Raw genomic sequence first — 20,988 nt, 5'->3', positions numbered from 1 at the left:
ACACTGGTGACATCTTCCAGTTATTGGAAGGTCAAGAGAACCAGCAGGAGGCAGGCAGGAGGAGCAAAGGGGATGTGCCCTGGGCGCCCACAGTGAGAGCTGATTCACTGAGTCAGGAGCAAGGAAGAGGGAGACCTTAGTCTCAGCCAAGGTTTGGAAGCTACGTGGCTACCATGGAAAGAGGGACTCAGTTGGCGGAAGTGAAGGGTGGCCATCCCTGTCCCTGCTCCCTGCATGCCCTGCCTTTCCTTTCTTCCAGAGAACTGTAGCATATTTGTTTATTCCTTCCCTCCTCCTTCTCCCCTCTGCTTCCCCTGCTGGCACAAACTCCCCAGAAAAGCTAAAAATTCCTCTCATTTGACCCAAATCAGAGGGTGGATGAGTTGGGCTTTATTACACACTGGTTAAAATGGGTCGTGTGGGAGAGGATGGGCTACGTTATAATTGTATCTTTGGTCACCTCCACCCACCCGGCCGAAAAAAATGGTGGAGCTGCCTCTATTTAGACACCGTTTTACAAAGGGGCTCTCCTCCTCCCTTCAACTGGTGTTTATTAGTCTTGAAAAATAAGCCTGCCTGCCTGGGAAAGAGTGGGAGGAGGAAGAAGCCGGGGAAGGGTCGCGCCCTCCCACTGGCTGCCTGTAGGGAAGCTGCCTGGGCGGTTAGCGGGGGGATGGACCTTTGGGGACTGGGGACCAGGAGGCAGCTGGGGAGAGACTGGGGCGGGGGCTGTTTTCAAAGGAGCAGCAACAGCTCCCTCCGCGAAATTTTTCTTTATGATTCTTTAGCTCCTAAATTGTTCTGTGGGATTAAGCGTACCATGTACTTGGAATTGAGTGTCAGGAAAGCTGAAAGGCAGGCTGTCGCTCTGGCTTTGAAAGAAATATCTTTGAAAAGGGTGTGGGGCCAGTAAATAAATCTCCAGTAGCAGTCAGTGTAGTAAGAAGTGACAGCCCTCTCCAGGCCCTCCTGCCCCTCCCTCCAGGAGACCCCTGGCGATGGGTTGTGAGTCAGGCACACCATGGGACATTTGAGAATTCTGGCATTTGAATGCTCCAGTGTGCCAGTGAGTTGTAGGTCTCAGGTGGGGAGGTTGCAGGCATTCTGTGTATGAGTTGACTGCATACTTAGGAGGGTACCAGCCCAACCAGAAGCATGTGTGTGTGCTGGAGCCTTTTAGTTAACCCCTGCCTTCTGTTTGCAGATAGGAAGCTGGCGAATCAGTGTGGATTCTCCTGCTGTTCCCAACCCCCAGTAACCATGATGGGAGATATAGGGGAATTTTAAACCACAGATATTTACTATTTTGTTGGAGATACAAGATGACACACACAAAATCCAGGCAAAAAAAAAAAATGGACAAAGGCCAAAGAGTACATCCTGCTTCCCAAAGGAGTTGAGTTAGTTAATGTACATTAGTTAGCTGTTGCTGCATAACAAAATGCCCCAAAACCATAGCAGCTTAAAACAATAAATATCTCTCATCCACATGATTTTATACTCAGGAATCCAGGAGCCGCTTAGCTGGCAAGTTCTGGCTCAGGGATTCCCATGTGGTTGTAGTCCCAAAGGTGACTGGAGCTGCTTGATGGGGACAGAAGGACCTACTTCCAAGGTGGCTCACTCACATCCCTGGCAAGTTGGTGCTGGTTGTTGATGGGAGACCTCAGTCCCTCTTGATACCTCTCCTTGGGCTGCTGAACTATCTCTCAACATGACAGTGGTTTCCCCCACGGTAAGAGTTCCCGGAGAAATCAAGGTGAAAGTGGCAACATCTCTTATAGCCTCGCCATGGCAGGCACATGCCATCGCCTTCCTGTATCAGGCACATACACCAGCCCTGATACAATGCAGGAGGGGACGCACAGGGCATGAATACCATGAGGTGAGGATCCTTGGGAGCCGTTCCAGAGGCTGGCTGCCACTCTCTGAAAAGTCACCTAGGTTAGAGGAGAAGGTATCAAGGAAGAAGTGAAACTGACTCACAAGGGGTCTTAAAGACCCTGAGATGACAACAGAGGTGAGACCACAGGTGTTAGCAGCTCAAACGAACAGGCACCAATGCAGAAATGAGCATGGTGTGTTCAGAGGCAGTTCAGAGACCAGCTTTAAAGAGAGCCCAGGTCAGAGAGAACTGGGAAATTAGATTCAGAACAGACTGTGGGGGACCAAAAAAGGCAGACTGAGATGGCAGGGTCCCACAAAGGGAATCATCAAAAGTCCTAGAGTAGAGAAATGACAGCATCCAAGTGGGGAAGCTCAGCCCCTTACTGGCTGGGCCCCTTGAGTGGGTCCAACCCTTTAAAGCTCATTGGCCGTATCCTTAAAACAAGGATAACAAATGAGTTACTATATGTGAAATAAGTGGTTAGCTGAAAGCAGTAAGATTTTCATTATTGTGATTATCATCATTTGCCACCATACTCTTGAAGCTCAGATGGTGCTGAAACAACATCACGGCTCTTCCTAGCACCTGTGTCCTTGGTGCTATATAGTAAATGCTGAACTAACAGATAACTGGAGTCATGTATTCTTCCACCGCTGGAGAACCCAGCTGTGATGCACAGCTTGCCTGTGTGTCCACGGGGACATTGCCATGCAGTAGACAGGTGCTGAGCAGGACATGGGCCATCTCTAATGTCCTGCAGTTGAATCCTACAGCACCTCATGGCAGCCAGAGGCTGTTTTCATCCGTTTCTCCCTTGAGCCTCACAGCCACCCATGAGATAGACAGCCAGTGTCATGAATTCCATTTTACACACAGAAAAACTGAGACGGGTAACTAAAGGCCCCAGAACAAATCAACAGGCATCAGACATAACAAAAAAATGTCAAAGACCATTTGGAGGTCTGTAAAAGAAGGAAGAAAATATAAATCATTCAGCAGTTTTAATACAAATGGCTTTAAAATTCAAATACTATCAAAGAGTATATGTAGGAAAATAAATCTGCCTTCTACCCCTCACTGGCAGCCTTCCAACCAACAGTTTAATTCATGCATCTACAAACCAGTATGTACACATGGTCATCTTTTTCTTTCTAAACCTGGTAACTATGCACCATAGTGATAAATCTTAGACATAGTCCTCTATGTATCAATATACAGATATGTGTCATTCAAGTCATTCTTTTTAATGGCTGCATAGTACTCCATGATGTACCTAGCAAGCCTCCATTGATGGATATACTGTTTACTTCCAATTGTTGGTTATAGAATCAATGTCACAGAGATAATCCTATATATAAGTTGAACATGTGGCAGCAGTGAAATTGCAAGATATATGTCTATAAGGGTAATTGCTGAGTTATCAGAATTTTTTTATTTTTGGCCCATAGATGAAACTTGAAATCTATTTAATTTTTATGTCTTTAATGCAGAGTGATGGTAAGCATTTTTCATACACTTGAAAGTTATTTGTATTCATTTTCCTAGGATCTTCCTGTTCATGGGTTTTTTTGTTTGTTTGTTTGGTTTTTGCCAATTTTTCTAATAAACTATAGATCTTTTCCTGATTTGTTGACACAAGGTCTCTCTATATAGAAAGGAAATTAACCCTTCATCATATGTTTCAAATATCTTCTTCAGTTTGTTTGTGTCTTGATTTTGTTATGGAATTTTGGATGTACATAAATGTTTAAATCATTATTTAGTCAAATTTATCAAATCTTTTATGACTTCTGGGTTTTCTATCTTAGCAAAATATTTTTCCTTTGCAATTGTAAAACAGTTCTTCAATATTTATTTTTTTTAACTTTTAAAGCTTTGCTACATGTATCATTTGTTTTGGTGTAAGGAGTGAGGAAGGGATACAAGTTTTATTTTGTTTTGTTTTGTTTTGTCTCCTACATGGTTGCCTAGTTGTTCTAATCTCATTTATTGAAAAATCCATTTTAAAATAAAAATTGAAATTCCACCTTTATTACATGCTAAATTCATACCTACATGAATTTATGTGAGTCTGTTTATGAACTGCCCATGACTTTATATTGATCTGTCTTCCTGTTCATGATCCAGTACCAAATATTTTATTTTTATGGCTTTCTAATGTGTTTTCATATCTGGTAGGGCTGGTCCCCCTACTCCTGTTACTCATCTGTTTCAAAAATTTCTTGGCTATTCCTAAATGCTTATTTTTCTATATGAACTTCAGAATCAGCTTATCTAATTTCAGTAGAAATTCTGATATTTTTATTGGGATCATATTGCACTTATTAAATTATTTAGGGGAAATTGGTATCTTTACAGTATTGTGGCTCCCTGTCCAAGTACGAGGTGTATCTTTCCATTGATTTAAGTCTTAAGAAGTGCTTCAGTCGTGTTTAAAACAGTCTCTGTATGGATCTTACACGTTTCTTAAGAACTTATTCCTAGGTGTTGTTTCTATTTTTGTTGCCAAGTCAATGGGGTCCCTAATGTATTTTTGAACTTGTCTGTTATTTGTATAGGAAAGTATCCAATCATATCATCCACAAATAATGACTTCTTTGCCAACTGGTTTTTTTTTTTTCCTTTTTAACCTTATATTTCTTATTCAACATTTCTAATCTTGAGACTTCAAATGGGAAGCCAACCATCTAAGTGTGAGGAAATTCCTGAGCCCATCCTAGCTCAGCAGCGGATCTGCCAGGTTTCCTCAGTCCACGGTGGGGATGGGGAGATTCTCCTGCCTTGAGAATATTTTCACTATAAATTTATGATGGTCTGGAAACCAAAAATCTCAGAGCAAGAGGACAAGCAGTAGTAGCTGAAGTGGGGACAAGTTGGGGTAGAGTAGTTACTCTATAAGGTGCTAAATTAGGTGAACTATTCTTCCTGTAGGTCAGGAAAGTCTAGTCCTTGGTGCTGGGCTCCTGTGACTGGGAGCAAATATCAGGAGAGTGAAGGTAGGCTCCTGTCTCCTAAGATTCTCACTAACCATAAAAAGGAGGGCTGGATTCCCAGGCTGCATTCAGAAGCAGGCACTTGTGATGCACCGTTGCACAGCTTTCCACGATGCCCTCCCTCCCCAGACAACTGTGTAGCCCAGACACCTAGCTCTGACTTGCTGGCTTCCATATTCCTGATTGTAGCACCCAGCCCATACTTGGTTCTTTTTTTTCTTAGACTTCAGTCTTGCTCTGTCGTCCATCCTGGAATGCAGTGGTGCAATCTCAGCTCACTGCAACCTCTGCCTCCTGGATTCCAGCGATTCTCCTGCTTCAGCCTTCCAAGTAGCTGGAATTACAGGCACCTGCCACCACACTCGGCATGTGGCTAATTTTTGTATTTTTAGTAGAGATAGGATTTCACCATGTTGGCCAGGCTGGTCTTGAACTCCTGACTTTAAATGATCCTCCCGCCTCAGCCTCCCAAAGTGCTGGGATTACTTTGGGAGGTGAGCCACCATGCCTGGCCCCACATTAGTTCTTTATTGGTTCCTACTTCTTTGTAATATTTTGCTGTGGGTTACTCTTTCCTGCCCAGTGAAGCCAGAAGCCCCTCTAAAGCAGGTATTTTGTATGGCCTCACACAGCATGAGGCCCAGTCAAGCACATGGTGGTGATCAATAACGTGTTAATTGACTGATATTCCATGAGTCAAACACTCGGGACAAATGAGTTTCCATCTCACATCCTAATTGCCCTCTCTTTGGAAAGGGAACCAAACAGCCGTCAGCTTCTGCAATGGGCAAGGGAGGAAATGATAGCAGAGGAGAGACTGGGCTCAAGTATAAATAGGAAAAGGAAACGCTTGGGCTTTCTCGGTGCAATAAAAGTTCTGTATAATAATATTACAAGTAACTGTGCAATTAAGCCGGGAAATTGTAAGCTTCCAGTTTGTTCTTTCCCAGCCAAATGCCAGGCGGTTCTCGTGGTGGATGGCGTTTGCTTAGAAGAAAAGTGCAAGTTCTGAGGCAAATCTGAGGTTTGGCTTCCTTTGGAAAACACAGGCAGGGCCGGGATCTTTGAGGCCATCCGGCTGGACCTCGTCTCCAAATTGAGGTAGAGAACAGCAGGGAGGCAGGAGTGTTTGTCGAGGGCTGAGGCATAACCAGGACATCTTACACCTGTGATGAGTCCTCGGCATGTGGCTCTGTCCTCTTTCCTCCCACAGCTGCCACCCCCCACAGCCGCCCCTCCCTGGCCAGATCCCACACGGAGGTCTGGGGTAGAGAAGGGCAGGGGAGTGGCCGTGAATAATGCAGAACGGCTCCATGGGTCAGGAGATACAGTCTCCTAACTGGTTCCCGCCACCCTTTCCTGCCTGCTCCAGGACTGCTTCTTGCTGACACCTTCCTCAAATACAGTGCCAAGCAGATTCTTCTCCTATCCAGAACCTTCCCTGATTTCCTTCAAGGAAGGATTCCAATGCTCGTGAGGCCCCTGCCTCACCGTCCCACCCACACCCAAGACTCCCACATGGTGGGCTGCGGTCTTCACTGCTCTGCTTCCCAGACTAGGCTGTCTCTAAACTCATTGAACTTCTGTCTTTGAACCCAGCACCGCAAACTCCCTGGCATTCCTGTCTGATGTGCCATCCTCACTCAGCATCTGTGCCTTCCTAGCACATGCTGATCCCTTTGCCAAAATGTTCTCCTTCCCCTGCCCCACATCCCTGGCTGCTTGGGGGCCTCACCTCCTTGGAGGATTCCCCTTCCTAGGCCCAGCAGAGTCCCCACCCTCTGACCCTAGGCACCTCATCTGCCTCCATGAACCAGCACTTAGCACTCATCTTAGTCTTGTCTTTACTGTCTCTCCCACTCTTCTGTGGCTTCTTAAGACCAGGAGCTCCATGTCTTTCATCCGTGTTTCTCCAGCACTTAGCTAAATGGGTAAATACTGCAGCAGCTGAGAGAGACAGTTGCAGACTGCTTAGGAAACCCGGAATCTGACTGCTTAGGTTCAAACCTCAGCTCTACCTCAGTTTCCCTACTTGAAAAATGGAGTGACAATGACGACAGTAGCCACCTCATGGGGTTTTTGAGAGGATGAAATGAAAGAAATATAGATATAAATGTAAATATAAATATAAATATAAAATATTTAGGATAGCGATGGTACCTAACGGGCACCCAGAGTACATCTTAGTGACCAGTTTGACTCAGTCAAAGGTGAAGGAATCTCAGAATTGGTCCTTCCGTCATCTGTTTACTGTTTCTCTGTCCAGCATACCTGAAGTCACCATTATGGGAGAAGGAGTTGTGTTCCTGTCTGTTCCCCCACCTGCACATACAGGGCCTGTGGGGTGTCTGTAATGAACCTGTGCACATTCTGCAGAAGCGGCCGCTCCCAACTCCATGCCCGTTCTTGGCCACTGCAGGGGCGGTGGGAAGGCAGACATGGAAGTTGCCTCCTCACTTTTCCTCTGGGGCAGGCGGAGGAGACATGTCAAGCACTTTTACCAACCTGTTGAGTTGTCATCACTCTACCCACTGTGGTCAAATAATAACCCCACCTTGACCTTGTAGAACACTCATCATCTGAAAGTCCAACGTGTGTTCACACGTATTTTCCTGTGTAACTTGGCAGGGTCCCAGAGAGGCCTAAAGTGGAGGGGGTGGGAGGAGAAAGAGGGCAAAGTCAAGGTTGCAGGAAACCCAAAGGGAGGTGCAGCAGCCCCAAGACATCTGAAGCTGAGCTGTGCATGACATCAGAATCCAAGGATCTATCCTGGAACCAAAATACTGAAATGGATGAGTGTGTGGGCAGCAAGGGACATTCACAACTGCCTAGTCTTATACAAAAGAAGAAACTGAAGCTCAAATAGGGACCTGGCTGCTTCGAGGTCACATCACTAAGCAGTTGCAGAGCAGAGCTAGGATTTTAACTATAATTCCTGCCCCAGAGGGTTTTGGCCTGCTCTCTGCTGACCACACACCTGGGTCCTTCCCAGCCTTTGCTCCTCATGCTCCCGGCCTTTCTCTGCTCCAACTATGGCCCCCTCACCTGGCATCTGCTTTCCTTTCTGCCCCGTGTAAAGTCCCCAGGGCCAGCAGCAGTGGACTCAGCTTCCAGAGCCCTGCCCATAGCACTGGGAGCCCTTGGCGCGTGGGTAGAAGAGGCGTGCAGACAGCACACTCAGAGGCTAGCCAGCTGTGCAGCAGCTTAATGCCTTCTAGAACAGACGCCAAAATATCCCCAGGAAGGGTCAAAATATGGTACCACTTAGCCCAGTTATCCACACACAACCTCTTCAATAACTAGCAAAATCTAAACCATTTCCACTCTACTAGAGGAGATGGCCCCTTTGGGCAGAAATGCTACAAAGAATAGTGCTCTCGTGGGTTGATGCGTGTCCCACCCTTCCACCACAGCCCCACCCTCCAGGGAGCCATCCAACACCAGCAGGGGACATCTCCTGTGAAGGCAGCCTGAGGCCATTGGGAGTATGAAACTCAGTAACGCGTGGCCTAGTGCTGTTTATGGGAGACAGGTGATTTATTTTATTATCTAAATTTTCAGTGGTTTAATAAGGTTTAATAAGCCTCCCAAGAAGTTTTCTGGCTCAGGAAATCGCCTGTAATAAACACAAGTAGTAAATCCTTTATTTTGAACATGAAAGAGGTGTGCAGCTTTTCTTAAAAGAAAACAAGTCTCCCCCGCTCCCCCCTAGTAAATAAAGGATGAAAAAATAATTAAAGAACAACAGCTTGAAGGGGCACCATTTGATTTGCCTGCCTCAGACTTCCATGGCCAATCCGGCCAGGGTGCCAGCCATCTGCAGTGGCGCCCCTCTCCATTGGTGTGCCCCACCAGCTCTTGACCCTGCAGTTGCGCCCTAGCAAACTGGAACGAGCCCTCACTTTGTGACTGAGGCCAGGCAGCCCCATAGGGAACCCACTTTTTCTGTCTTTCCTGCAAGTCCCCTGCATGGTGCATTAGCAAAAGCAATGGCCTCAGGGACGACGCGAGCTCCGCCACTGTCATCCCATCATCTTGCTTTGCGACCTTAGCCTCACTTCACTTTAGTTTCCTCATCTGTCAGATAGGCATAACTCCACCTGGCCTGCCACCAAGGAGGTGAAAGTGCTTTGAAAGGTAAAAGGCTTCAAGCCACCCTTGGATGAGGGGATGAGGGCGGTGGGCATGGCACATCCACTTCAGACTCCCCCAGAGGCCTCAGGCAGCCTCTACATAGAAGAAGGGGGTCCTCTAGGTGTGACTGAGCAGCTCTGACACTCATGCACCCCCAGCCTCAATCCCACAACCACTTCCATCCCCAAAGCCCAGGTGTGAGGCTTCCCCTCATTCTTCCTCATCCATCTGCCCATCCCTTGGGCTACCCTCTTAGGTACTCTTCAAGTCCAGCCTGGAGAAGCCCACCCTGGCTTTTGCCCTACTCTAAACCTCTGTGGTAATCTTAGACCTTGTTCTAATAAAATCAAACCAATGCTGGCGTAGAGGAGATGGAGTGAAGGTTGAAGAGGTGGCGATGATGTTGGGGCTAGAGGTCAACAGGGGACACAGCCTCATACTGGGGCAGAGACTAGGTGACCAGTCAGGAGGTTTGGGACCTCTGTCACTTAGCCGTTCTATGACCTTGGGCAAATCAATTCACCAGCAGGAGCTTAGGTTTCTCATCAGCAAAATGGGCAAAATAATTCCTTGGATACACAGGGATCCTAGGAAAACATATGAAGAAAAATGTCTGTGAACAAGCTTTCCTGAAAGTAAAGCTCAACAGGCATGTGACATTGTTAACCCAGGGGGTTTCAGCAGAGAACCGTGAAGTACAGACTTGAGTGACCGGTTGCAGAAAAAAAAACTCAGACCCCTAGGTGTAGGGGCAGAGAAAATCCGTCTATGACTAGGATGAGAACCCAGGGGTGCCTGCTTCCTGGGTCTGGCTTCTTCTGGGCCATCACTTCTCTTGTCAAGGGAGTTGGACATTGCAGGGAAAGAGGAGGGGGTGCACAATTGTGTGAGGTGGGAAGGGCCTGCATTCCAGCTGTAAGGGAACACCTGAATGGCCATTGCCCTTAGCAGGGGAAGAAAGCTCAGAGCAGATCGCACAAAACCCCTGAGGAGCTGAGTAGGCCAGGCTCAGCTGGGGACTGCAGGCTCCAGGCATGTCCTGGCAGGGTGGCAGAGCAGGTGGGGCCAGCTTCACCCAGTGTGGGCTCTCTGCCTGGGGTGCTTATGGCGGGCAGGGCACAGGCTAAAAGTTGAAGTAGCCCTGCCCAGCCTCCCAGCCCACATGTCTGGTTCCAACCTCTGGGGCAGCCAAAGCCCAGGGGCATTCCAGGGCCAAGGGGTGTGACCGCCTTGCTTGGGGAAACTGCCAAGGGTTGGGTGGGTGCGCCCAGCGGAGATCTGGGGCTGGCCAGCTGCTTGGGCCAAGTCTCCCACCCTTTATCCTGCCCTAACCCACCACCCCTTTGTGGATTTCAGTGCCTACAGACCACCGGGAGTAAAGACCTGCTCAAAGAATGCAGGTAGCTGCTGCCCAACCTCATTCCCAGATCTGGAGAGGAAATCCACATCCCTTGTCACCCCGTGCAACACACCTCCCACCCCCACCACAGCCACTACTTCCACCAGGTGGCTGTGAAGCTCCAGGCCTGGGCATGGGAGGAGCTGGAGGGCTGGAGACTGGGTGGGGACAGCTTCCGGGATAGTGGGATTCGGTTGGCTGGGGCCAGCTTGCCCTGGGGATTTGGCAGATGGAACCACCATCCTGAGCCCAGATTTGCTGAGCTGAGCAGGATTCAGGGAGGCGCCGGACTTGTGGATCATAGCAATAGAATTGCACCAACAGTTCTATTCTTGAAAGGCAAGAAAGCAATGGGGCTCAAGCAGAAATCCAGTTCCTACCCTGCTGTTTTCTAGCTGCGTGACTTGGAGCAGGTCACTTAGCCTCTCTGATTTCCATAACAGGGACCATAATACCAGCAGAAGAATGAAATGAATTAATATAAGCACCTTATGAATGATAGGGCTCTGTTCAAGTGTCAGGTGTCCCCACAGCAGAGGGCTGGGGCCATCCCACTGCCTTTTGTGATTTCAAAGCTATCCCCTTTGTTTATGTGAACAAATCTCATTCATTCAGTGTCTACCATGTTCCTACTTGCTGGCATCCTGGGAGTAATACACAAATACAAGAAATAGACCCTGCCTTGAGGCCGGTCATCTCACTGGGGGAATGGGACTTCCTAATAACCCAAGAACTTCAGGCTGACTCATTCCACTCACATACCACTCAGTGAGATCCACGCAATTACTTCCCCATTTCCCAGATAAGGAAACTGAGGCAGCAGAAGTATATAATTTGCCTAACACCAGCACTTCATGTTCCTAGTAAAACTAAGATTGGAACATGAGTCCTTTACTAGCCAGGCAGCCTTGCACCTAGTTGGAGGCACTGTGGTCTAACAGAGGAGGCACAGACTTGGGCATTAACCCGTTTACGCAGGAGGTTGAGAATTTTTTTGTGAAAAATCAGACCTTGGCGATGTCCTTGAGCAGTTGGCTATACATAACTCCCACAAGCTTAGCGTTCCAATAATGGAACACTAGGCATAAATGGGTTAAAACATCCTAGTTCTAATTCTAGCTCTGACACTGATTTGCCGTGTGGCCTGGGGCATGGTCTTCATTCTGTGCCTAATTTTCTCATCTGTAAAATGGACGTAAAATTTGTACCAGCCTTGCCAAGCTCTTTGGGTTAGAAGTACCTGAGACAAGGAGGTATGAAAACACCTTGGAACATGGTGACGCCCTGGACACATGCCAGGGGAGAGCCCTGGGAGCCTGTAAGGACCCTTCTCAGAAAGTGTCTTCAATAGTGTAGATTTCTGCAAAACTGCGCAGAACGCAAATTGGTTTCTGATATGGCCCCATCCCTGTGAAAACATCCATAAGGGTGTCTGCATCCTTCCTGGACTTCACAATTGCTAGCATTGGTTGAGCACTGACTAGGTATCAGGAGGCAATTTGTATGCGTTACCTCATTTGATCCTCATAGCAACTCATCCCCATTGTACAGATGAGGAAACCGAGCTCAAGGAGGGTAATTACCAAGTCCCACGGGTCATGGGTGGTGAAGCGAGGATGTCAACCCAGGCTATCTGAGAGCAGGGACCTCACCCTCAACCTCCTCAGTCAACTCCAGGCACAGTGTCGGCGCCAGCTGAGAACAATGTGTTTGATCCCACTTGGGGAATCCAGGTTAAGCCTATTTTCAGAAGGGATTTAAAGCTTTCCAGATCCATTCCGGATCCAAATGATGCAGAGCATGTTCTTCCTGCCCCCTCTGCCCAACGAAATTCTTTCTACTCTTCACAGCTCAGACAAGGCCCCTGTTCCTAGAAGCCTTCCCTGACCCCCAGCCCACAGGGATCCTGTGCCTTTCTGCCCATACCACTCATTTGCACTCTGTACTGAGCCCCTCCTTCCTCCTTAGTCACCTGGCAAGCTTGGGTTTCAGCCCTCTCTGCTCATCCCTCTAGCCTGGCTCTGATTAAACCCCTAGACTAAGAGTCAACCTCCAAGGAGAAGGGTCCAAATCCCCCCACCCTTGGATTTTACTTTGCAGGGGGCAGCATGGCGAAGGGGAACAAATATGAGCTTTGGCAACAAACTCAGCTGCGTTCAAATCCTGGCTCAGACACTGGCTGGCTGGGTAGCAATGGGCAAGCTACCTGCCCTCTCCATACTTGTTTCTTTATCTGTAAATTGGAGATGCTGATAAAAGTCTATATCTTTCAGAGTTGTGTTGCTTGAGAAAGGATTAGAGGTGTGATGACTGACATGTGACAAGTGGCATTCAATAAATGGTAGCTATTATTGCAAAAGCTCACTAGCTTGCTGACCTCTTGGTAGGGAGAGAGGGGAGCACAGTCTGTCTCTGAGAGGATAGATGCTCTCATTTTACAGTTGAACAAACTGAAGTCCAGAGTGGGAAGTGCCACTTTTTCAGACAGGGTTGCTTGGACCTACCTGGGTTCTAGAACCTTCCACTGAAGGCAGAGGCTCAGGGGAAGTTCTCTGGAATAGTGGCCACATCTAAGAAGGTTTCAACTCCCCTGCATTCTTCTTTAACCTCTTTCTTCCATTTCTGAGCTCCTCATCTCCTCTTCCCATCTTTCCCCTTTATTTTTATCTGTTTTTTTCTAGCTCCTTCCTACCAAAGGTTCATAGTTCACATCAAGCTTCTTCTAGCTGTTGAGTGTTTTGTTTTGTTTCTTGTGTGTGTCTGTGTGTGTGTATTGAATTTTTTTTCCCTGCATGTTATTCTTGGAGACAGAACTGCCTTAGCTTAGATGATGGGAGGCAAACGGATGGAAGGCATGGGGGCAGGGGCATGACATCCCCTTTGGGACACTGCTGTCTACTGGCCCACCAGGGCATGGGAATCTTAGGGTCACCAGGGAAGCTCCCAGCATGCAGGGTGGGGACACTTCTTCCCAAAAAGACAATGAAACAGCAAGTGGCAGCCCTTACGTCCTGACGGCAGCGTACCCCTCCCACTCCCTGCCTCTGAGGTTAGTCTCCTGCCTGGAAAAACAGCCTTGAGCTACCATGGTTACATCTGTTTCTCCAGAAATGGAACAAAGGTCACAAACCAAGGCACAGTGAGAAGTCACTGCTGGGCAAACCAGCCTTCAGGTCCAGGGTCACGGAGTGGGTTCCCTCCCCATCGTCAGACCCACTTTGCACTTCTGGATCCTCATGGTCATGATGTGTGTTATCAGATTTCTCATGACCATCCTATCACATGATGAGAAATAGAAGTCCAGAGAAGTGGAGGGGCCTCCCAGAGTCACACAGCTGTGGTTTCCTGATTCTGAATCTCAGGTAGACATTGCTCCCAAAGCACAGAAGATCCGCACTTAGCGTAGGACAACCACATGCCATTTCTCAAAGTGCTCGGACGGTTATCACAGTGGGACACTGATCACCAACACGTGGTCTAACGGGTTCCAGCTCTTCTATTTTAAAAGGCAGAGTAAAGCTTAAGGAATGGTGGGAATTTTCCCTGAAAAGCATTTTAAAACATTTTCATCTCTAAAGGAATAAGCCGTTAGCAAGCAAGAAAACTTGGCTCCCGATAGAGAACTAATTTCCTGGGGTTTTACTGACTTTGGCTTTTTACTCAACAGTGGAAGGGTCGTTTCATTTACACACAGTCTTTTCAGATGAGAAGGCCCCTTTGAGGGTCAGGACCCTGTTACCTACAGGGTGGCTTTGTGAGAATTAGAAAAAGGTGTCACTTCCTCAATACGTTTACTTCCATCTATCAAAACATTGTTGTAATACACGCATTTTGTTAAACTGAGACATTTAACTGCCATCTGCCAGAAAATTATGATAAATATCAAAAATCTATAATGTCTGTGAAATAGTGCCCCTGGATTATTATCTACTACTGCATAACAACACAAAAATGTAGTGGCTTAAAATGAGAATAAACATTTATTGCCTCATAGTTTCTGTGGATCAGGAATTTGGGAGATAGTCAGCTGAGCAGTCCTAGTTCAGTGTCTTTCATGAGGTTGCAATCAAGATGTCAGCCAGGGCTGCTGTCATCAGGCCTGACTGGGGCTGAAGGATCCACTCTCAAGGTGGCTCACCATTCAACTAGCGAGTTGGCATTGGCTGTTGGCAGAAGGCCTCAATCCTCTGCCTTGGGGACCTCTCCCTAGGGCTGCTTGAGCATCCTCACAACATGGCAGCTAAGGACAGCCCTTGCCATAGACCTTCCACCAACTTTGTGTCAGGACTGTGCTAAGCATTTAATGATATGATCTGCCCTCGAGCAGCTTACAATCTAGCAGAGACACCAATCATTACAGTTCAAGGTAGAGTCAAATAAATGACAAGAATCAGGAGACCAAAGGCTGGAGAGATGGAGCCTCTGAATTGAGGGATGGGGAAAGGGTTGTCTAAGTGAGACCTTGAAGTGTGGATGGGATGTGGACCCCCAGAAGTGTGAGATGCTGTATTCTCCAGTCAAGAGTTCAGCATGAACAAAGGCATGGCAGCTGAGAACAGGGTGTATGTTTGGGGATTGGAGAGTAGGGACTCCAAAGGTACATTTGGGGCACATTGGAGGGGAGCATTGTGGCCACTCAGTCCATCCAGGTGACCACCCACTCTCGGCTGTGCTCAGAAAGTGGGATGGGAAAGGCTCATTGAGCCACAGCTCTATCTTCTCCTCTCCCCTTCTCTTCTTACCCCCGGCAGAGCTTTGCCAAAACCACCACCAAAACTTACATAGAGTAGTGGAGGCTGTCTAGGGACCGAGCAAGGGAGAGGACCCCTCCCCAACCCTCTGAGAAAGGCAGTAGCCTGGGGCTGGGGTGGTCTCCACATTCCAGCCCCTGAGGCTGGCCAAGCCTGCTTGGAGGGCTCCAGTCTGCCCTCCCTGCCCTTGACTGCTTGGCTGTCCCTGGAGGGCAGGGCCACCCAAAACCTTCCCTCCCTCCTCCACAAAGGCATCCCTAAGCACCTCTGAACCTGCAGTCTGGGTCACTCATTAGGCGTTAGCAGAGACTACTGGCCTTTCTTGGTTACTTTTGTGATCAGAGGCAGGAGCTGCAGTTGGCTGTGGTTGGGAGCATGACCTGAGGAGCCAGACGCAGGCTCAGGTCTCTGTGCCCTCACTCATCCTCTGTGCATCAACTCTTAGTGGCTTCATTTTCCTCATCTGTAAAATGGGAATGATGATAACAATAGGAGCTAAATGCTTTATTGTGAGGACTGAGTAAGCCTAAGGGCAGATGACAGTCCTGACTTCTCTTTGGGAAACCTGCTGTTTAGGGAGAGGATTTCACCTGAAGACAGAAGGTGCTGGCTTGGCCTGCCCTATCCTCTCAGTTCATTTCATGGGTCCTGAGTATCTGAAGCAAAGAGCTTGGGGCCAAGGAGGTGGGACAGGTATCTGATGGGTCCCCCTTGCTCATTGCACAGATGCTCATACCACACCTGACTCGAGCATCCAAAATTAAATGTAGCTCAGACTTGAGGCCTCCCCTCTGATCCAGGCCTCCAGGGGCTGCTTGCTGGCCCCCAGCCCAGCTGCCCAAAGGCAGCCCCCTTGGGGCATGGCAGCCCCAAACGAGCCCGCTGGCCTGCAGCCACGCAGGCAGCCATGGTTTCCTAAGTCCTCTGCATTCCCTTGGGTGCCCACCACTACAGTGGGGAGCCAGGGAAAGGAGGAAGTCACTAGGAGCTTCTCTCCTCCTCTGGATGTAGGAGGTGGCCTCAGAGCTCTCTCTGCAGCACAGCCCATTGAAGCCTCAGCCTGGGGTCACCCTCCCTGGTCAGAGAGAAGGAGGGGTGTCCATCAGCTAATTCTACACAGGCCCTCAAGGGATCTGGGTGGATATGGTGCATCTGAGCCCCCAGAGAAATGCAGAAGTGGAATGGTTTGTCAACAGACAAGAACCATGTTCAACGGGGCCCCTCAGAAGAGAACCTGGCCCTTCAGACCAAGGGCAGCTTGGTGGGGCTGCCCACTTTGTGCCACTGTTCCCACAGCCTGGTACACTGTTCTCCACATCCTCCCATGCTGGATCCTTCTCCTCTTCTGGGTCTCTGCTCAAATGATACTTCCTCAAGGAAGCCTTCCCTGTTGACCCTGGGTAAAGCGCTCCCCTCCTCTCCTCCCTTACAGCTCTATGGTAGATAGCTGGATGAGAGATGGAGAGAAGCGAGGAGATTGATTAGTGGCTTTAGGTTGTTTCCTGTCATTTGCTTTTCTTCAACTTTTTCTTTTGAGATACTTATTTCAGCTACGGTTGTAAGAGATGACACAGAGACATCTCATGTACCCTTTATGCAGTTTTCTCCAATGGTAACATCTTGCAAAACCATACTACAATATCAACCAGGATATGAACACTGATAGAATCAATACACAGAGCATTTCCATCACCACAAGTATCTCTCTTGTTGCCCTTTTATAGCCACACCCACTTCCCTCCCACCACCACCACCACCTCCTTAGTCCCTGGCAACCCTCATCTATTCTCCATTTCTGTAACTTTATTATCTCAAGAATGTTATAGAAATGGAATCATGCAATATCTAACCCATTGGGATTGGCTTTTTTCACTCAGCGTAACTCCCTGGAGATTCATCAAGGCTGTTGCACATATTGAGAATTGATTCCTTTTTATTGCTGAATAGTATTCCATGGCATGGACGTACCACAATGTTTAGCCACACACCTTTGAAGGATGTCTAGGTTATTTCCAGTTACTCACTATCATGCATAAGGTAGCCATGAACATTTGTGTGTGAGTTTTTTGTGGACATAAGATTTCATTTCTCTGGGGTATATGCTCAATAATTCAATTGCTGGGTCATATGGCAGTTGCATATTTAGTTTTTTAAGATCTGCCAAATCATTTTCTAGAATAGCTGTACCATTCTACCTTCCCACCAGCAATATATGAGTGATCCTTTTCTCCACATCCTCACCAGCATTTGGTGTTGTCAGTATTTTTTTATTTTAGCCACTATCCTATGTATGTAGTGATATCTTATGATAGTTTTAATTTGAATTTCCCTAATCACTCATGATATTGAACATCTTTTCAGATAAGATGGCTTATCTGCATCTGTATACTCTGTTTGGTGAATCTTGCTGTACATTTTTATCACAGTTGTTATATCCCTCTAAGCTCTGTTAGAGCAAAGGCCTTCTTGATTTGTTCTCTGTGCATCCCCAGAGTCCAGTACAGAGCCTGGCATGGGGAGACTACCCAACAATATTTAGAGAATGAATGCATGGACTGCCAGGGTCTCTGGCCCTTTTAAAGATGAGAAGGTAGGAAAGCAGTGAGGCCTTAGCTCTGGGAAGCCTCCTGAGCACCTGGCCTGTGAAATTGCTTAGGGAAGACCTGGGCTGCCCCATGGTAGAGGAGAAGGTGAGGGCAGGGGAGGGGCACCCAGCATCCTCCATGCCTGCCACCTCCCCAGTGCCTCCAGGTCACACTCACACTTTATGAGCCGGCACTTCTCACTCCTCCCCTCCCACTGCCTCTGCCTTCCCAGGGCAGAAACATCCAGAAGATAAAGGCGTAAGGATCTCCAGAGCTCTTCCCACTGGGGCGTGGGGCTTTAGGATTTGTTTTCCTTTTTGTTTTCTCCCCACTTTATTTGTACCAAGATAAGGGCCAGGGCTTTGCTAGGATTTATCTAGATGGGCCATGTTGAAGCTTTGCTGTAAGTGGAAGAGCCCTGTCAAGCTTGTCCGACCCACCTTATTTTATTGTTGTTGTTGTTCTGTTTTGTTGTTTTGTTTTAGGCTTTTAGCAGCCTGAAGCCATGGTTTTTAGTTTCTGTCTCTAGTGATAAGCGGAAAAGAGGGATGAGGAAGGGGCTTTACTGGCCCAATCAGAAACAGAAACTAACAACCCATGAATGATTTCTCTCCTTGGATGCCCCTACCTTCCCTGGCAGATGCCGCATTTTGTCCCGGTTGACTATGTTCACCTAGGCTGTGAGCTGTGCTTCCTAAAGGAAGGGATGCCAGTTGTCCTCTGTCATGCCCTGCTTTCTCCTGGTGGCTGCCACTGGCCATACTTTACATATAACATATATAATGATAAGGTGTCTCAGAAGATGCTTCTCACCACAGGGGTTGATATTTTCATGAGGCTAACAGAATATAGACATGAAAAATTAACTAACAATGTACTAGAATTTATATTTATATTGCATTATATTTATATTGAATATTGCATTTATATTTGTATTGAATTTAAATATAGGTGAAATCTCTCTCAGATATACACATATAGGAAGTTAGTGTTTTTTTTAAAAAAAGATCAAGATTTACAAATGGAAGGAAACTTCAACTACAATGAACGAGTAAGGTCAGGAAGCAAAACATACCACAGAGCCCCCATTCACTTGCTGAAAATGGGCCACGAAATTTGTTTTAAGCTTCCTAGTAGCCAGTGCAAAGTGTAAGTCTGTTACAGAGTCAGAGGATTTGTGAGACAAATCAGAGCATCTTCTCAGCAGAAGCACTGAGGTCCTTGCCCCACAGAGGTGGGTCCTGTTCCTGTAGCCAAGGCAACAGCTGGGTTCATGTGGCTTTTCATCCTGCAGTTGTATTCTGCAACTGCATGTTGGCAAAGTGGAAATCAGTAAAACCAAGCCTGAGAGAAGCCTTGCAGCCTTTAGTGAGTAGCTGACACCAGCTGCCCAGTGAGAAGCCTAACTCCAAGAGTCTTAGGGGTCCAGAGAAAAGCCCCAGCCTGTAAGCCAGGCTGTGAATTGCAGGTGAGATTTGGCAAAGCTGAGAGGTAGGAGGACTGGCCTCGCAGTGGAAAGGGAGCCCTTATGCCAAGAAAGTGGCTCAGAGTCCTAGAGCTGAGACCCCTCCTGGGGCCACGCTCACTAACCCAGTCTTCTCTGTGTGTCTCTGCAGGGCTCTGGCTGAGAACATGGCCAATGACATTGATGAGCTCATTGGCATTCCCTTCCCCAACCACAGCAGTGAGGTCCTGTGCAGCCTCAATGAGCAGCGGCACGATGGCCTGCTGTGTGACGTGCTCCTGGTGGTGCAGGAGCAGGAGTATCGGACCCACCGCTCTGTCCTGGCTGCCTGCAGCAAGTACTTCAAGAAGCTCTTCACAGCTGGCACCCTAGCCAGCCAGCCCTACGTCTACGAGATCGACTTTGTCCAGCCTGAGGCTCTGGCCGCTATCCTGGAGTTCGCCTACACCTCCACACTCACCATCACTGCCGGCAACGTCAAGCACATCCTCAATGCAGCCAGGATGCTGGAGATCCAGTGCATTGTGAACGTGTGCCTGGAGATCATGGAGCCTGGGGGGGACGGAGGGGAGGAGGACGACAAGGAGGATGACGATGATGACGAAGATGATGATGATGAGGAGGACGAAGAGGAGGAGGAGGAGGAGGAAGAGGAGGATGACGATGATGACACGGAGGACTTTGCTGACCAAGAAAACTTGCCTGACCCCCAGGACATCAGCTGCCACCAAAGCCCTTCCAAGACGGACCATCTCACAGAGAAGGCCTATTCAGACACCCCCAGGGACTTCCCTGACTCCTTTCAGGCTGGCAGTCCTGGCCATCTGGGGGTGATCCGGGACTTTTCCATCGAATCTCTGCTGAGGGAGAACCTGTACCCCAAGGCCAACATCCCCGACAGGAGACCCTCCTTGTCTCCATTCGCCCCAGACTTCTTCCCACACCTCTGGCCAGGGGACTTCGGTGCCTTTGCCCAGCTGCCTGAGCAGCCCATGGACAGTGGGCCACTGGATCTGGTCATCAAGAATCGGAAGATCAAGGAGGAGGAGAAGGACGAGCTGCCCCCACCCCCACCGCCACCCTTCCCTAATGACTTCTTCAAGGACATGTTCCCTGACCTGCCGGGGGGCCCTCTGGGACCCATCAAGGCGGAGAACGACTACGGTGCCTATCTCAACTTCCTGAGTGCCACCCACCTGGGAGGCCTCTTCCCACCCTGGCCCCTGGTGGAAGAGCGCAAGCTGAAGCCCAAGGCCTCTCAGCAGTGCCCCATCTGCCACAAAGTCATCATGGGGGCCGGGAAGCTGCCGCGGCACATGAGGACCCATACCGGGGAGAAGCCATACATGTGCACCATCTGCGAGGTCCGCTTCACCAGGTGCGCATGGCAGCCCTCGGGTGCGGGGGACGGGGCCAGAGGCCATGGGGACAGCAGAGTTGGGCAGGGAGGCTGGGGATGGAGACAGAGACCCAGATAGATCCCAGACACATGCAGGCTTGCGGCTAGCAGGGGTGCTAGGCATCACCTGGTGCTGTGACTTTCAAACCCTTTTTAGGGGCTGCAGTATTTTCTCAGATACAATATTAGGTGGAAGCCCATGACATAGAGCAGGTAAGAGCGGGCTGTTCTGGCTGGGAGGGAAGTGGGGCACCTCAAGCACCTTGGTTGCTTGGCTTCCTCTTCTCCTTCCAGCGGTAAACTGGTGGAACCCAGTTTGAATGGATGGCACTCCCCGGATGGAGTGCCGCCCCTTCGTTTGATTTGGAGAAGCA

The 20,988-nt window shown here is 48.6% G+C and overlaps 1 protein-coding gene across 3 annotated transcripts in view; it reads left to right on the top strand.

The window, feature by feature from the left end:
• Positions 1-20,988, top strand: part of ZBTB7C (zinc finger and BTB domain containing 7C) — a 312,925-nt gene that overhangs the window by 279,475 nt on the left and 12,462 nt on the right. For all 3 annotated transcript variants that reach the window (XM_021930110.2, XM_003914358.5, XM_009192693.4), the window contains one exon: positions 19,367-20,593. In XM_021930110.2, coding sequence (XP_021785802.1) covers positions 19,383-20,593 — 1,211 coding nt within the window. In that variant the 5' untranslated portion in view covers positions 19,367-19,382. The remainder of the gene's footprint in view (positions 1-19,366; positions 20,594-20,988) is intronic.

The sequence above is a fragment of the Papio anubis genome, chromosome 19 (genome assembly GCF_008728515.1).
Source record: "Papio anubis isolate 15944 chromosome 19, Panubis1.0, whole genome shotgun sequence".
Classification (NCBI taxonomy): domain Eukaryota; kingdom Metazoa; phylum Chordata; class Mammalia; order Primates; family Cercopithecidae; genus Papio; species Papio anubis.
Note: the sequence above shows the minus strand (reverse complement) of the source record. Positions and strands in the feature narration are given on the sequence as shown.